The sequence below is a fragment of the Dromaius novaehollandiae genome, chromosome 3, assembly GCF_036370855.1.
Source record: "Dromaius novaehollandiae isolate bDroNov1 chromosome 3, bDroNov1.hap1, whole genome shotgun sequence".
In the NCBI taxonomy this organism is placed as follows: Eukaryota; Metazoa; Chordata; class Aves; order Casuariiformes; family Dromaiidae; genus Dromaius; species Dromaius novaehollandiae.
The window spans coordinates 126,409,254-126,428,082 of NC_088100.1; the positions used below are offsets into that span (position 1 = coordinate 126,409,254).

The 18,829-nt window shown below is 38.1% G+C and overlaps 1 protein-coding gene across 4 annotated transcripts in view; it reads left to right on the plus strand.

Moving 5' to 3' along the window:
• Positions 1–18,829, plus strand: part of MACROD2 (mono-ADP ribosylhydrolase 2) — an 858,592-nt gene that overhangs the window by 272,112 nt on the left and 567,651 nt on the right. For all 4 annotated transcript variants that reach the window (XM_064510050.1, XM_064510049.1, XM_064510053.1 and 1 more), the window contains exon 5: positions 11,116–11,232. In XM_064510050.1, the coding sequence (XP_064366120.1) occupies positions 11,116–11,232 (117 nt within the window). The remainder of the gene's footprint in view (positions 1–11,115; positions 11,233–18,829) is intronic.

Below are 18,829 nucleotides of genomic sequence, written 5' to 3' on the forward strand. Positions count from 1 at the left end.
CCACTTTTCTTTTTCTTTTTAATTATTTTTTGTCCAAAGTGATTACATGGCAAAAAACAAGTACACTGGGCAACGTGGAAGGCATTTTTTAAATCTAGCATCCTTCCTATTATCTTGTTTTTTTCTGATCTTAAATAAAAAGGGTAAAAAAAGACACACATCAAAAGTTATTCTTCCTTTTCTTTTTATCATGGTTATGCAGTCACTGAAGTTCCATGTTGTTGTTATGAATAAATTTGTATTAGAAGATCCTAGATTAGTATAATAATTTTCTGTTTAGCTTAAAAATGAAACTTTACTGTCAGAGACATTCAGTCTAGCAGTAAAAGTGGAAGGTGGGGTATGATGATGATAGCTTATCCCCTTTATGCCATATATAGCTAATTGTGGGTGAAAGCTGTGGTGATGCCTGTAATATTTTTCTGGATTTGACAGATTCTGTAATGAACTCTGACATATTAGTGCTTTCTCGAGGAGTAAATAATTTTCTTTCTTTTTGCATTTGATTTGTGATATGAATCTGTATCAGGACATAATATTGTTTTCATAGGGGAAATTGCACTTCGTATCTGTGATCTTCTTGCATGCAGCCTGAAAACATTTGATACTTCAACACTGGTGCGTGTCGATTGTGGCCTAGGTCTTTAAAATTCCCATTTGGAAAGCATTTTTCTTAGATTTGATGCACATATGGTTTGCCATAGATTCCAAACAAGAGGCCAGAATATTTAAGACTTTTTACTGGTAATTAGTTGTTATGCTTGTCTTAAAACCCTGTTTAAAAGAACCTTATTTATACATCATTTTCCAGTTAATCTAGTGTTTACCTTTTCTTCCCTTGTATTTATTCCATTTGAATACATTGTAATGTGTTCAGTTGGATTTACCTATTGCAAGGCAATTTTTGTATAATTAATACTGTTAATTAATCTGGCTTCAAACAGCACTCCAAACTGAGAGGATGTTTCTGTGATTGCAGGCTGAGAAGTATCTCAACCAAGGTTTCTCTCTTCAGTGGTTCATGATAAAAGCAAATTAACACAACTGAAAATGGTCCAGGAAATAAGTAAACCAGACATTACTCTTCGAATAATTCCTGGTATTCCTGTAGTCTGTTAAGCCTTACTGCGCACAAGAGAATATCTCCTTGTTGATGCTTAATCTTACTCCTTTGTATAGTAAGTCCTTTGTATATCCTTCGTATATCAAGTCTGTTACATCATGGTGGCTAACTTTCCAACCAACTTTTTACTTTATATGTGTATGTATATATATATATATATATATGTATGTATGTATATGTATATGCATGCACGCACACATGTAAATGTGTGTATGTGTGTGTGTATGTACATATGTATGTGTGTGTGTATATATACATCTATCTATATATATATAAACACCTGATCAGAGGGCCACTTGGTCATAATCCATGCAACAAAATCATCTTAAGTTTAAATTACTGTAGTTCTTACGTAGAAGAAAATGACACACTTTGAAAAGCCTACGATCTGTGTTAAACAGAGTGCCATAACTGTTTGTCAGTGTTTGTCACTATTAATACCATTTCAAAGCTTGCTCTATGTATTGGTTTTCTCACTGAATTCACAGTCTGATTCAAGGACTTTCTTGACATGCAGAGCTCCCTGGGAAGTGGATCCTTCCTCTATAAAAGCCATTCTCTCCTTGAGTGACTGTGCCTGCTGAAACAGCTAACCGCTAGACCAATGGCGGGAAGTCTGTGAAACTAAGAGATGTCTTTTTTGTAGGAACGTGGATGTGCAAAACATCTGTAGAAGCACTGCTTTCAGAACTGGCCATACTTTATTTCTGCAGCTTACCTTTCCCCTATTAATTTCTTCATCTTCTCTCTTTCATGGATAATGCATCACTTAAACCTGCATGAAGATTTGGTGAGGGCGAAAAGTCAAGCTGAACCCCTATTGGTAAGAGCGGAAGGGAAGAGATTACTCTTCAAAAAAAACAAGCAAAATAAGATGCGTAGAAAGTCTTAAGTCTTGAAAACTTTTTCTTGGCAGACCTGCCCATCTTTCATTTTCTTGCCAGCTTTTTAAGGAAAGTGGAGCTCTTCAGTTACATGGAGTTCTCCTTGTGTCACATCTCTCTCCAGTTTGGCGTGGGCTCCGTGTCTTCTCCCAGGTTTTTTCAGAGCTTTAATGTGTTCTTTTGCTGTAGCAGTGATGTACAATCTGCTGGTGGTTGATGAACCCCTGTAGCTAAAGAGAAACACTGCATTCTCTCATGACAGTGTCTAGTAAAATTACATTTAGTTGGAAGTTTTACTTTCATACAGAAGCTTTCATGTTTCCGATCTGCAAAGACTTAAGTGAAAATGCCTTTGCTTCCCAATTCTCTGCGAAGAGAAGCTGCTAGATCTCATCCTCTTGCATTTCAGTGGGGAAAAAATAGTTCATGTTTGACATTATTTTACTTTCAGTATACCTTTAAAACTATGCAGAAATGACACTCCAACAGCCCATTGGACTGTGAGGATGCACCAACAGTTATAAGGCTCCCTTCTACACAGTCACTGTACCATTATTTCTCAGTAGCCGGTTCTCTCTGAATCCTTGACCTGTGCCTGACAACTGTTAGCTGATCATAGTGAATAAATCTGTATAATCACTGTGTGATTACTGCTTAATAACTGTACTCTGAATATGCAAATATCTATTCTGGCTAATATAATTCATCTGCCATGACTGGCCCATTTACTTAGAATTTGCAAAACATTTGCAAGTAATAGAGCATGCCATTGCAGTCTCCTCTTTCTTCATGTGGAGCCCTAAAATGCCAAATCCTACAGAAAAGGAAAAGATGTTATTAAAAAACCAAACAAACAGAGTTATCAAACAACAGAGAGAAAGTGCCTGTCTATGTTTGTTATAAATGGAGAAAAAAGCAAGAAAAAACTTTCTCACTTTGCTTTATTTTTTTCACTTTCATTCACTTTTTCCTCACTTAGCAGCATACTTTTACTCAGGATAACATCCAGTATTTATTTCTCTATTAATGGTGCTGTCCACATTACACAAAGGACAAGATACAAGGTACAGATCCAAGTGCCTATGTGAGTCTGAGGGGCTCACACAATGCTCACAAAAAAGAAGTCCCAGTAAGTGTCTGTTAAAATGGCAAATGAAATTCGTTATTAATAAATATAGAGTGATACATATAAGGGAAATAATATTCTAACTTCACGAATAAAATGATTGGCTTGCAGCCGATCATCATAATGTAGCAACAAGATCTTGGGCATATAATGGACAGTTCCCTGGAAGAATATGCTCAGTATTCCTTAGCAGTCAAAGAGGAAATTTAACGTTAAGAATTGCTAGAAAAAAACAGAGCACAAAAGAGGGAACATCGGTATATACCAGTTGTGCAAATCGATGGTGTGCTTGCTTCACAAACATTGTGTGCAGTTCTAGTGCTCCCATCTCAGAGAGGATACAGGAGAACTGGAGAATGGCAATGAATAGTCTGGGGCAATTTCCACGGAGGGAATGACCAAGCAGGTTAGGATCCTTCAGTCAGGAAAAAGAGGTCTGAAGTGGGATGGGAAAGAGGTCCGTGAAATCTGGTGTGGCATGTAAGGGGTCAATTGTTCATGTCTTCTGGTGTAAAAATCGAGGGCCATCAATGAAGACATTGAGTAACAGGTTGAAAACTGACATTCTTCACACCATAGTTAGCTAATGCCAGAAGATGTGTATGTTAAAAGTCCATGTGGACTCAGCGAGAACTTCTTCAAGTTCATGGAGGAACAGTATGTTGAGAGTGATACAGAAAAAAATCTTGGTCAGGAGGATCCTGAGGGGGTTGGAAGAATAGTCTGTGGAAACACTGCTAATCTCTCTCTCTCTCTCTCTGGTGGTCTTTGTTGTTATTTTTTGATTTTTGTTTGCTTGTTTTTTAAGCATTTGCCTTTGGCCAGTATCTAAGAAAGGTTGTTGAGATAGATGGATTCGGGGTCTTGGCATTTTGTCCATTCCTCTGTTCTTAATTTCATTTACATACAGTATCAGAACATTGGTGAACCCATGTTTTTCGCAGGTGAGTATCATTGCCCTTTCAGGCATGTTTCCTATGTTTTCAGATACTTAGATTTTTTACTTTTACTCAGAATTTCACTTAATGCTTTAGAAAAGTGTGGGTGGAAAAATAGACTGCATTATTCTACATACTAGACAGAGATTGATATCACAGTAGTAGCCTAATTTCATCAGTAACCTAAGGGGTATTGTGGCAAAAGAGAGTTACAGCAAGATTTTAAGAATAATAATGTGCATATTTATAGTGAGCTTCTCCTATGATTGAGAAAGGAAGCACAGAGGTGCTTATTTAAAAAAAAACAACTGAGTGGATGAAAAGAAGATGGAAAGTGGATGAAAGAGGTTGGCACCTTGGTCCACTTGCAGGTGGGAATGATTGACTTTTCTGTGTGGAACTGGAAATGAGAGTTAGGCAGGGCCTAAGTTGCAGAGGGCTTTGAAAGTGAAAAAATGTTCGAACATACATAGACATTTCTTTAGTGATTTTTTGGTCATATGACAAAATAATGTGCAATCCCTAATGTCATCTCTCTGAACTTCGTACAGTATCATTAAAGTAGAAGGCTGATTCACAATCCTAAATATTAGTGGAAAGCTTAACTAATAGAATTAAATTTTGTATCTCCAGAATAGATAGAGCAAAGATTGTTACTAACCTGTTCCATCAATTCCCTGCCTCTCCGGAGGGACACATCTATAATTTCTATCAGGCGTTCCTATTTTTAATCAATCCCATGTGCTTTTTTTCAGTGGAAATAAGAGGCTATGATGGAAGGTTGCATGATATTGAACTTCAGAGCTGTTTTCTTTGTAATTTTTAATTTTTCCAAACAGAAGTCTTGTAATAGCACTCTTACCATGAATTGAAATCCAGGACAGAATAAATAGGCATCCTAGGGATGAAACGTGGTTAAGACTTGCTGTCCTTCCAATCCGTGTGGTATCCAGCTGCAAATGGAGCGCTGCGGCTGTATAGAAGACTAAGGAAGGGAGGAAGAAGAAAGGGTTTAGGAGTCCCCAGAAGACCCCGTTTCCTCATGATGATACTACATGAAAAAATATGCAGCTCTTTAAGATAAGAGATGCCGATTCTGGCACCTGCGAGCAAGTTCAGATGAATGTGAACGCATTTTGGTTTAGTAGCACAGCCTGAAAGTTCACCAGACTTCTGCTTATCGCCTCAGTTATGAATAAACAACAGGCAGCTTTTCTGCTTGCTACAGCGAGGTGTTTAGGGCTTAGCTGTCTCATTTCCATTTGTAAATGAATATGCAATGTCAGGTGTCTCAGCACTAACACAATTAAAAGGAAGTGAATGGCTTCTTCGCACATGCCTTAATGTCAGGGTTTTGGACCGGGAAGAGCTGGAGACACACTGTTGGAGCCTTTCCTAGTTCTCTTTCTCCTGCCAAAAGTGTGACATTCAGACAGGTTTATAAGACCCACGTTTCTCCGAGCCCTTCTGCTGCCTGAGTGGGCTGACAAAAGTGTGAATCCCCTGACATTATAACTCTGTCTGCACAAGGGGAGCGGAGCGCTCGGAGGCTGCGCAACGTGACGTCCCAGGTGCGCGGGAGGGCCGACCCTTCATTTATCGCGTAGCTGTTTATGGAAGGGATTTGCCAGGAATTATTGCCGACGTGCCGGAACGGCTCCTACTTGGCTTTACCTGTATTTTTTTAATTTAAGTTTCTGATATCCTGAGATACTTGACTAAATTCAAAAAATCAGCCGCCAACATGTGTGGCTTTACTCTTGTTTTATGTTTTTGTCAAAGTAAGAATGACTGCTTTTGTGCCCTAAATGTAGAACAGACTTAAAATGTAAAAGGTCTGTGAGTAAATGAGCTTTATTTTGAATCAGTTTTGACTTGCTTACTTTTACGCGTCTTCTTGCTGGTTTGTATCATGGATACAGGTTACGTTGGACCTTTCAGCTGCTGCTATGTTTGAACGTGAACTACATGTAGATTAAGGACAGCCTTCTCGTAATGCATGCAATTGCTTTTAACAATTAATTCCAGTCGCTTTTCACCATAGCAGACAATAACTGATGGTTTTTAATGTTAAATTCAGAAGATTTCATCGAAACTATATTCTGAAATACGTGTTTCCCATGTGATTCAGTGTATGACTTTACAATAAGGCTTACTCATTAATGCATATATTATTCTAAGCAGGTTTGTTCTTTGCCGTTCATATTAGAATAATGGTATTATTCCTTCTTATTATTACTTTTTATTACACTTACTCTGCAGCATGGTTCAGTGGTGGGAGCCAGGAGGACCTGGATTTTTGAGTGTGGCTCTAATGAGGCCTGTTGTGCAAGCTCAGCACGTTGATTCCTAAATGAAGAGAAAAGTCTTTTAAAAACTTTAAAGAGAATATGAATGGACACCTAATCAGCAGCTTGAGTTTCAAAGATTGGAACCTCTTAGTTTTCTCTGTCCTGATTTAACTGACGAATAAGCACTAAACATTTCTGAAAATAAGAATATTTAAGAAACTATAGATGTAGATTGACTGTGGTAAAATATGACCCTGGATCAGTGAAACAAAATATACAGTACCTGTGTTTTACTCTTTTTTTAGAAAGGAGAATTTTAAGGTTAAGTTAGATCAAGGAGTTTTTACACTCCTTGAGATCCTGGCTAAAGAGTACTGTATGGATGCTAAGTATTTAGAATTAATTATGTTGGGGGCCTATAAACCAGTGCATTGATTAAAAATCTTCAGTTCATTAAACTTCCCAACGGCCGAGGCCATCTCTGCAATATAAACTACCGTGTTTGGCAGTAGCGGCCAACTGGCATCTGTGTTGTCATCTTTTTCAGCCTGCCACCTTTGCTCATGGGATGAGCAGCTGTTGTCTCTTGCTGGGCAGGATTAATTTCCCCTTGACATCGGTCTGAGAGGTGCTGTTGCGACTTTCCCTCTACTTAATTCCTATGAACTTCCTCAAGATACTTTACTAGTTTTGCAGAACGAGGTTGCTGTCTTTTTTGGTGTCTAGAAATGTCCTTTGCAGTGGTCGTTTTGGAAGGGTCAGCAAGTCCTGAAGCCATGGTTAGCCAGTGTGCTGCAGTCTGGCCAAACCAGCATCCTCCTATGTGTCTCTGGCAGTAAACCTGATATAATGGCACTTCTCTGTTTATGTTCAGGCCTGGCAGTTACCACATGGAAGAAAGGTACTGCTTCATAGATAAGTCATGCACAGTTAACCTTCTCAAATAAGTAAGATTCCTGAATTTCCTGGTGAAAACCAGAAATAAAAACCCGGAAAACCACCAGAGGACACGAATTAGTATGGAGGAAAAGAGTATATAGGTTCTTGAAATATAAGATGATAAATCTGCATATGTTGTTTACACCATAATTTCAATTTATCCAGACTCAGACTGCAAGGTCACAAAAGAAGTTTGGGGCTTATTATTCCCAGAAGGTTTGCATGATTTTGCTGCGGTGTTTGATTACCTTACCATTTTTTATTACCATCTGCACTGCAAGGCTAGTTTTGCTGAGGTTATTTTTTTAAGCAGCATCCCATGACACCCTTAATTCTGTGTTTCCTGTGCTTTTGCTTCATTTGCAATTTTAAGAGATTTTCTATAGGAAATAGATTTATTCTGTATTGTGTCAGTAAATTAGCTTGTTTTCACTCTGTAACCCTTTAATTCTGGAGAAGAAAGTTGCTTTACAAAAAAATATATGAGAAAAGATTTAACCTTTTAGCATCCTTTACCTGTGCAATATAAAAAGATTTTGTCAAAGATTTCCATTTTTTAGCTCATTGTTTTTTAGCACACCCTTATTTTGTCTGGGAGTTTTAATCTGAAACTTTTGATTTTATCCAGGTATTTTAATTATATTCAGGTGACATCTTTGGGCATCCAAAATCATTGATTGAAGTACCACTGAAAAGAGTTTTTCTTCATTAACTGCTTTTGCTGAATTGTTAGGAGAACAAAATGCTGTCCCTAGTGAGTCCTAAAGCTTACGGATGCATGCAATGAGATGGCTAATACTTTTTTTAATGGAAAAATTTAGAAGTAGTACTTCTAATGCAAAGCTCTTTATTGTGTTTTGCATCTCTAAAGCTTTAGGCAAGCATGAATTGCTTGAAGTATACAGCAAGATCTCAAGCTCCTCATGTCATACTTCAGCCCTCAAGTTATGGTTCATCTACATAGGTCTTCAAAATTAAGAAAGTCCCTCCACCGGGCTGTGCCCACCAAGCCTTGGTGAACCAATAAGTATACAATTGCAGTTTGCATTGGGTCTCCCCATGTGACAGTGCAGTGAATAACTGGATCGTATCTAAAAAGATAAGGTGACCTGCTTAAGTCTTCGTAGTCTTCTGAAAACAAAAGTTTTCTCTGTTTTTCTGACCATTTAACCTCACAGGTGGGATTGTGGGGCCCATTAGGCAGGGTGGCAGGCTGCATTCGTATCAAACTGATTCGATAGCTGGAATACCTGAAACCAATATATCAAAAACTCTTCACTTTCTTGCAAAAGTGACTTGGCAGCATGCCATTATTCTCATGGAAATCTCTTCCTCCTGCCTGCGCAGTGACAACGTAGCTTTGGCCATCTCCTCCTCCTCCTGAGGTTGTTGCCATTATCTGTAATTTCCATAAAGTTATTGTGTTAACAAGGCTTATCTCGCTTTCAGCTTACATTACCAGTCAGTGCACACTTTCAGAAGACGAAATTTCCCACATAAATGTTTTGTGCATCCCCTTTGCATGTTTTTTTTGAATAAATACAGCTAACGCATGTTTTAGCAGAGGCGGAAGTATCAGATTTAGATTTGCTAATCCACTCTATCTGTGCCAGTTTTTTTCTTGATGTTATGCAGAGTGCTCACATTTGGCAAGAGCTTTTGCTGCTTGGGTTTTTGCTATGAGAATCACCAAATTTATGTTATATATTCCATATATTATTAAAAACATAGACATTTCTAGCATGATTTATTGAATTCTTATTAAATGGAAAATGTATACTTAGATCAGAGGTCACCTGATCAAATATTTCATTAAGTATGGTAGAAAAAAATTAAAAATTATGTGAATTTTGGCAGAGGGAAATTCTTCTGTGTAATCAGTCAGTGGAATATATGAAAAGCTAAAGTCTAAGTTTCCATCTCCGCCTGTCCGGAGTATTCAGTCGTTTCCTGTTACGCCACGTTTATTGAGAGAAGCATCTGCTTTTACATGCTTGTTTTGGTGGATGCCTTTCCTTTTCCTTGTCATATGCCAAAACTGGTTATGATGAAATTAATTTTCCTTAGTGGAGAATTTATTTTTTTCCGATTACTGTTTTGTCTCACTGGAGGTTGCTGAATGCTTCGTTCGCAGAAACTGGATGTGGACCTGTGAGGGAAGGAGGAGGGTGAAGCTGCTGCAGGAGGGCGGCGTGAGACCATCTGTATCTTGGTTTCCTCTGCATTAGGAGCATGCTAAAATTAACACACTGTGGGGGAAAGAGGTTGATTTATCCAGATTATATTCCCCCTACATTTTATTCCTATATTCCCCCCAGCTACCTCTGCGGTAGAAGGCATCTCCCTCGGTTGAGGGTTGTGCATAAAGTGCTAGTCCTCAGCCTTAGTGCTGTTTTTATGTTAATGTCTCAGGAAATATTAATGTTGGTAAAAACTGTGGTGCTTATAAACATGTATTTGAGGTTCAGTGCATATTGGGTTACTTATCCTGCTTGGTTTGGAAAAGCATTTCGTAATTAACTTAAAATAATTAAACAGGATATTGTGAGCACAGGACAGATTTCAAACGTGCTTTTTGTCCCCTTGAGGTTGCAAAATATTTTTTTCTTGCATTAACATCTTGGAGTATAGTGGGCAGAGATTTCGAGTACCTTTAAATGAAAAGTTCAGCTAAGGTAGGGTAAGGATGCTTCTTGCGTTGGATAGTGCAGAACTTGCTTAAGGCTGCTGGCTTGACACACACTCCTTAAAGTGAGAAAATTTTAGAAAATTTCACTGAAAGTTTAGCAAGACATGATTCTGTAATTATCTTTCTGACTAATATAAAGTGTTTCAAAATGATGTTTTGAACATTAATGGCACTAGGTCCAGGAGGAGTATGGAGTATTAGAAGGAACCATTTATCCCATTTTATTGTGTCATCTGAATTTTAACAATTAACGGTGGCATCTATAATACCTCAAAAAAAGGCATAAAGCTTTCAGCCCTCTGTAAAAGAAGGCTTCTCCAGATAAATGTGACACCTAATTTTTTTGTTTTCTTTTCTTAAACTTTTTGCTGTAATTACAGTAAATGGTTTCTTTGTAGATGGCAGAAATGCTGTGCCGGTGGGGTGTTTTTGTTCTGTTGTTGTTGTTGTTTTGGTTTTTTTGCTGCTTGCTGCTATTCTTTTGCTGGCTCCCGAGGGCAATAAGAACTGTGCACTTTACTAATTTTCTTGCCTACTTAGCTGCAATTGCAACCTTTAGTAATTATTATTTAATTAACTCCAGAGTACTGCATGAATAATGCAAAATAAATACTTTTTTAAAAAAGGTCAAAATGAGGTGGTTTTGTAAATTGCAAGCCCATAAACATTACTTCTAGATTTTTTTTTTTAAAGGCATTAAGAGGACAGTGATTTTAAATAGTCTGCGTAATACTAGAAGAATCAGAGGTATATAGTAAAAGCGAATTTGGCATTTAGCTGGGAATCCAGTTCTGTTTTCATAATTCATAATGAGAATTTCCTAGAATCTTGGATAGGACCCATTTCTATTGTTGCTATTTTAATTCTGCTTTACATTTTCTACATATTTTCTTTCCAGTTAGCCGCTGTTGACTAAGTTTAACTTTTTATTGTTGTTGTTCAACACACAGACTCCAGTTTTAGCAGAAAAAAAATGTCTGTGTATACTTGGCCGTCTGCATATAAATCAGTCGGTCTCCACTGTGCGTATATAAATGAGCAGTAAATGTTTGCGGCCACGCATTTGTGCGAATGCAACATAAAGACTGACTTTTAATAAATAAACTTGCTGGGTTTGTTTTGTAGTGGATGGCTGCATACACAGAGCTGCGGGGCCCTGCTTAGTTGCCGAATGTCGCAACCTGAGTGGCTGCGAGACTGGACAAGCGAAAATTACTTGTGGATACGACCTACCTGCAAAATGTAAGTGAAAGCGTTCTCAGCGTTTTTCGGTGTTTGTTTTCAACACGTGGAGCTGGTAGGCATGTTTTATTTCCCTGTAGTCTAATTCAGCAAGGTATTCATTTTACAAAATTAGCAGTGAGACTTAATTAAGCATGGTCTGTAATGTCATGTCCTCCCCTCAAAGCACTTCAGGCTTTTCCAAATTATTATTTCACTGATGTTATCCGATGAAGATCTATACGTCTTTCAAATATAAAGCATCTTTCATGTTTATTTTTTTGCAAGGTAAAATGTATTCTTTCATATGCATCATAAAGGATTCAAAATGCTGTACGAAATATGAACAAAATATACATTATCATATTTAAGTTCCATTGAGACAGTTTTTGGAAATGTTGCATATTTCATGTTCTTCCTGCAGATTGTTGATTGTGAATACTCTGAGAGCGAAGGAGATCAAAGTGATGTATTGTGTTTTCAGCTGCTATATAGAGGCTGATTGGCAATTACTGTGAAGGCATCTGTCACCCTTTAGCTTTAGCTGGAATGTTTTTGCACTTTCCAAGTGGAATTGTCAGAATTCCCCTCCTTTTGGAAATAGGAAGGAGGCTATTTGACCTTGTGGCATAGATGTTGAGCCAGTCTTGGAAAAAAAATAACATGTTGACAGCATGCTGGTCAGACAGTCTATTATGCAAAAAAATAGGAAACCTCTTCACGTTTGGATCTTACTGAGTAGCGTATTAAGATAGGATGATACAAATATCAAGAAAGCATTACACAGAGCTTAGCAGCAGAGTTGAAGCTCCTTGTTCATATGCAGTCTGGACTAGGGACATGGTTCATTCAAATACATTTGGATCTGCTGTCTTAGTTTGTTCTAGGCTGTGTCCATGTCAAATCAAATACACACTGCAGTAACAGGAATCTTTTTAGGTCCCTCTGGCCTTTTAGTGCCTTAGGTAAAAAAGAAAATTTTGTTGATTCCGTCTTTGATGATGATGAGAGTGACCAATTATTTCCTTGACAGAGGTAATTGCTAGATATGGGGGAACTTTGCTATGTTTTATACTTAGATTTACCACATGTTGTTGATTAATTGTGAAAGATTAATTTGACTTCAGGGAACAAGTTGAGCGAGGTCCAGGGAGGTAGTTATGTGGTGTTGGTATATGGCCAAAATCTCGACAAGATTCCTATATAACAGATAGCATTGTTAAAGAGATGACATACTGTACTTTACTGAGAATTATTCACTTGTCCTGAATTGTGATGTTTAATTCTTCCCCTTTAAAAAAAAACATGGGAGGACCAAAAAAAAAGATGCTGGTCCATGGATGCATGATTGCTCCCATGTATTTTAATGAGAGAAATTAAATATGAAGAACCAAAGCAGCAGTCACTGAACTGTGTTTGAAAGGGAAAGGGTCATGTCTGAGGCATGGCCTCCCTTTAAATTTTATAGCAGTTTAATGGGTCTTGCATCCGTTAGGTTTTGCAGAGCGGGGTCCTGTTTACAGCCTACAGGAGAGTTTTTTGTTTTGCTCTCTTTGTAGGAATAGTCAGCAAAACAATACAAAAACCCCTCATCACTTGCAGTCTGTGATAAAACCTGTAACCACAGGTAGAGAAAAGGCAATATCCTACCTAATGAATATTCTTAGAAATTAAAATTCAACCAGAGATGTATCTGTTTGTATTTGGTCTTACCTCAACATGAGGTGGGGACAGGATATGTTAATTGATGAACAGGAAAAAAAAAAGGAAATGTGCAGTTTGCAAGGAGAGGCTGAGAATTAGACACTCTTAGTTTCTTAATTTTTTTTCATTTACATTTTCATTTTGCATTATTCTAGGTGTTTCACAAAACACATTTATGTTGACCAGCTGTTTTTTCTTTGCCTTTTCCTGTTCGAAGCTCTTGGTTGTAGCTCATAAATTATTATAAATTGTAGACCATTCATGTGAAAGTGAGCAAACAATCAACACTGTTGTCGTGTTTTAAAGAGATTTGGAGGCACTTGATTTTTTTTGTCACTCTGTGTCAGTTTGTCATAATAGTATGACAATTTGACTGTAGAAACAATTTTGCATCCGATTTTTGCGATGAGAGCAAGAATGTACCAGGAGGTCCAAACTTCACCATCCACATGTGTGTTATGATGCAACTTTGTGTCAGCAACTTCTTTTGAGGTTGTAGGTAAATGATACCTGCCGGCTTCTGTAATATGAGTTTGCTTTTCACTTATCTATTTGTATATATTGGACCAGCTGCACTGAACCATTGAGAGTTGGTGTAATGTTGTCCTTGCTCTTCTTGTGGTTGTAGTTGGGTGGGTAGTATTAAATGCAAAATGTATTTGCTAGAGTGCTGTATTTTTATTTTTTGTGATTTAAAAGAATGAATGTTGCCCTGGGATTTCACCACCTCTCGTTCTTGATCCCAAAAACCTTTGCTTGGAGGCAGTTTGCTGAAATCAGCCAAGCTGCTTCAGGACGTGGCAGCCCGTGTAGGTGCTGTAGGATGCAGAACTTGGGCTGGGACTGAAAACTCCACGTTGAAGATTAGTGTTCATACATCATGCAGCATGTTGCTTTATTTTTTATTTTTTTATAGACAACTTGATGGAAGCTAGAATAAGTTCAATACCTGAAGGAAAGTATGCTTTGTTAGCAAACTGGTAGTTGGTAAATAAAATCCTTTGGCAATCTGCTTTATTATCTATTCTATATTTATGGTATACTTTGCTGTGTTTACTTGTCTTAAATAAGAATGGCTGATACATAACTTCTTCATGAATGAAAAAATGAAAAATAATGACCGACTGAAAAAAAAAGCCAAGTGTTGTGGTATGAGCTGGCCTGTGTTTTCTTCTTGGGCTGGTAGTTGTATCACTGTCAGAGGTCAGCGTGTGAGATACGCAGGTAACAGTGCGTGTAATGCATCAGTGCAAGAATACATAAAATAGTTGAATTTTTTTCTCATCTTTGTAGCCTAGTAGTGTGAACAGACGAAGATTAACATGTGTATAGCCTAGAGATGTTGCTGTATAAACTTCTCAAGGTATGATTTGAAAGCCACAGAACGGTCTACATGAAAATAGAGGTGAAATCAAATTGAGTTTTCTAATTACCAGTTAATGTAACGTTTGGTACACTTTTACAGAAGTCAGTGTAATCACCATCTGTCTCCTGTGCTGAAAAAGCCTACACAAAGCCCCCCAAAATGCCAGCTGAGTTATTTGCTGAATACATAACGTCATAACGTAGTTGATATCATTTATTGTTGTTTTTTAGCAAACACCTATACAGGCACTCGAGTTTGCACACTGCTTTGGAGAGTTGGGGAGAGAGTGCTTTTTGCCTCAAGATATTTTTCTTTAGTGCTTATCCAGACTGAACATAATTACTTAACTTCAGTGCTTCATCTTGTTGTTCCTTTTTAAAGAAAAGTTTTTTCTAAATATTGCACGACTGGTCTTCAGACACTGAGCAGTGGTCTGCTGGCATCATGCTTTAACTAGCAGGCGAACGGCATCTGTTTAAAGCTGTACAAATGCTTGTTTTCTTTCTCATTTGATTAATAGTCTCCGTTGGCTCTGCTGGCAGAAAATGGTCTGACTGTGAATTGTGTTTATAGCTGGAGCTGAGGGTCCGTAACAGCCTCGTGGCTTGTTATCTGCTTGTAGAGGTCCACAATAAAAAAGCGGCTATCAGAACACATTAAAAAAAATACGGTCCAATTCTACGAGGTATTTAATGGCCTTAAAACCAATTGAAGATCCGGTGACAACATCCAAAGCAGGTAATTGGTACGCTCACCCTGGCAGGAAAAGGGCTCCCAAAGTAACTTTTTCCTACTGTTAATATTTGTAGTAATCATTTCTTTCTTTCTTTAAAAAATGTTTGATAATAAACCCCCCAAACCTAGGAGAATAAAATCTTACGGCCTCTAATATGGGATAGAGCCAACCATTGGTAAATAAAATCTGAAAGTAGAAGTACCTGGCTGGAAATGCTAGGCAGTTTTTAATATGTTGTTTTATGTTGTTAATAAAGCTATAATATTTAGAATAAATTTTTCTGCTTGCTTGATATTTTTAGTACTTTAAGCAATGTCCTTTAGGAAATGCCATATATATGCGTAATCTTTTGGTCCAAAGCTACTGTGTAGATCAATCTGGAGTAATAACGTGAATGTGCTCTCAAAGACAATTCCTGCTGTGAAATAAGCAGTTAGTAGGAGTGCTAGTATTAAACGCAGTAGGAGAAATCAGGCTTTAGATTTGTTTAATCAGATTAGAAAGTGGAGATTAAAAAGTGTGCCGCTACTATCATATAGACATGATTTTCAGTGTCTAAAAGATGAACATTTGGAGAGTCTGGTTTTAAAGTAAGGCTGTAAAGGTAGTCCTTTAAAGCTCTGCATGTTTGTTTAGGGATCGCTTACTGAATTGTAATTAGAAGGTTAATTGTGCAGAAACACCGCTCCAAATCTGTACGCCAGTACTCCATATCTGATCAATTGGAAAGCGGATTTTTTGAGCGTAACGTTTAAACATGTTATATGAATTCCCAGGATTCCACAAAGAACTTTATTTCAGGTAAATATATTATACTTACTTTTAAAACCTTGATTTCATAGCATGCAAAATTTGATTCAAATAATTCTAGATTTCTGATGTGCCAAGAGTCAGAAAGCTCCTTTCTTCAGCAAGTGAAGACAGGAACCATTATCTTTGCCTGACGGTTATTTTGTTACCTACTTATATTTTGGGAAAGTGGTTTTAAGTGTGTGAATCAAGAAGTATTGATGTAGTCCTGTGAATTGAACAAGAAGGCATTCAAGGTGAGCCACATAGCGCCAAGAGAGAAGATTGCTTAGAGAAGACCAGTGTGGCCACTAGCTCCCTGTTGGTCAAGGACCTTGGTCTTTTTCCACCATCGCTTTTTAATATTTAAGGGAAAACAGGTAGGCCAGCAGATGAGCAACTAGACTGAAGTTCGATGGAACTGCAGATGAGAAAGCCACCAAGCATAGGGCGACACAGTCATTAATATAATTGAATGTTCGTAAAAGTTATGACTGACTTCCGAAAAGGGTGCCTTTATACGCCTTGCCATAGCTGAGCAGCATCACTGTATTGGCAGCATGATGCCCAACCTATGAGCTACTGCTGAAAAAAATGATTTAGCCAGAAGAAGCTTTAGAAGGGTATTTTCCTGAAATGACACTGAGCTGCAGCAGCTGTTTGTTGTCCCTTTTTGTATTTCTTAAATCTTTATCATTGCTTAAATAGTTAAAATTTAAAAGAAAAGGAAGCAAGTTAATGTTATTCAGAGGTCCAAGACCCCTTTCTCTTGAGTGCTATTTTCACTGTTTAGACTTCTACGGGAAAGGATTTTTTTTTATGGTTAACAAAACCGTTTATTACATATTTGTGTGTTTTTCTTTTGAGTTATGCCTACATTTCAAAGCTTTTTTATAAGCTCAATTTATATATTTTATAGCCCTCTTGCAAATAAGTGCAGTGATGTCTTTATTGTGTTATAATTTGGTCTAATTGGCTCCAGTGGTCTTAATGACCTGCTATATTCACCATTAACAATGGGATACATTGCATATGCTGCAAATGTTGTGGAAGGGAAATATTAATGATTACTTCTTCAGCGCAAAAACCTGTTCAGATTTTAGAGAGGGTTTAATGGTATATTGTAAAGCTTTACGGCTTGTCTCTCCCTTCTCTGCACCCCTCCCTGCAGACACCCACACCCAAAAGGAGAAGTAAGGACTCGTGGGGAATGTATTTATCAGTTTTGACTGAACAAGTTCAAACATCTCCTCCTTTTCCAAGTCCTCAGAGTCTATCATCAGACTGGGCAGAAAAGGGCCAAATACTGTAGCTACCTGTTGAAAAGTGTGGATGTGAATCAGCAAGAATATGCAGTGTTTCTCCTTGGATATGAGCCTAGCTCATATAAATTTTTCAGTGGACAGATTCTTTAAAATTTACATGTACAGTGGCATGCCGTATCCCTGTTGTGGGTAACTTAGGGTGCCTGCTGCTGGAAACCCGTGTTTCAGATCAGATTGTTCGATTAGCGAACGCATGCATTGCGACTGCAGGAAATGTTTTGCTGTTGATCCTTGCTGTTAAATCTAAACCGTCTTCTTCTAGACACCATTTGTCACCGTCCACTTGTCAAACAGCGACCTCCAGGACAGGAGTGGGTGCAGGCAAAATTCGTTAGAGGACTGAATGGTTTTCTCCATAGCAGAGTCCACTCTTCGTTCATACTGGGTGTGAGAAGAGGGTGTAACGGTGCGAGGTAGCGGGATGGCCAAGGGCATCCTTGCGGTTGGTGCGGCAAGGACCACGTGTCGGGGACCGAGCAGGGGCTCCCGCGAGTCAGCGTCCAAAGCGCTCGCTCTCATTGCCGCTCCGGAGACTCCGGGGATGGTGCAGGCAGCCCAGGCTCGATCCGCAGGAGCCCACGTGGGATGTGGAAAGTACCAAGGTGACAACGCTCTACTGATATTTAATTTCTCTGTAAGGTGCTATTTAAAATGTCTCTTAATTCAGTCAAAAATAATTTTCACTGGAACACGTCTTTCCACACTGATGGTCTATATTCGTTTTCCCGGACATTTTGTCACTGGAGTGATGCACTGTGCTCCTAAAGACCAACATATTTTACATTCTCCATAATTCTCCATACCTCTCTTGGATGCAGTTGATCTGTTTCTATTCCAATAGTAATGTGAATAAAAAGTCTAATGTTTAGTAGAAAAATAAAATTTCTGATAGTAACAGCTGACAAGGGGACGAGGCTACAATAGAGATGTTTATGCTCCTGTCGCTGCAGCGGTTGTTGCAGCTCCCACTCCAATATGGTCCCTCCGTAGCCAAAAGCCTACGCTCAGTATTTGAAAAATTAATCTTTGATGCATGAGATTTTGTCTGCCTGAATTTTGCTTGTCTCATTTTAAATGGTGATAGAAATTGCTTACTGTAGTAAAACACAACATTAACCTCATAGTGTGTTGGCACTGCGTGATTTATGCTGGTTTAGTCTTTGAAAAATATGCAGCCTGTCTCCCAAACCTGGATTTAGCTTATAAAATATGTTGGCACAGGCTTGGGGCTTGAATTGGAAGACTAACTGCTGATCCTCCATTTCCCTAGGGTGGAAAAAGGGTTTAAAATTGTAGCCTCTTGGAGGTCATTAACTTCATATCATTTCTTCAGGTTAATAATAATTATGTTATTGTAGCTGGAGTGTTTTAAAAACAGTGCAGCCTAATTTTCTCCTTGCAGGCAGAAGTATAGGATTCCCTTTTGTGCTGAATCTACATATTAGTTAACCAGAAACAGGACAAATTATTTGCAAATGGAAATAATCAGATCATAGGTAATAAATAAGGACACAGTTATTTTCATTTCATAGACTTTTCTTTTTTCTGAATTAGCCTTCACTTGCCCACAAACCCTGCCGTTTAGCTGATGTGTAAAACTGCTAATTTATTTTTATTTTATTTTTATTCTTTTCTGAATATATTTTGAAAGGCTCTCATGGATGAAAAGTTGGACTCTGTTTCAAGAGGAGTTCTTCA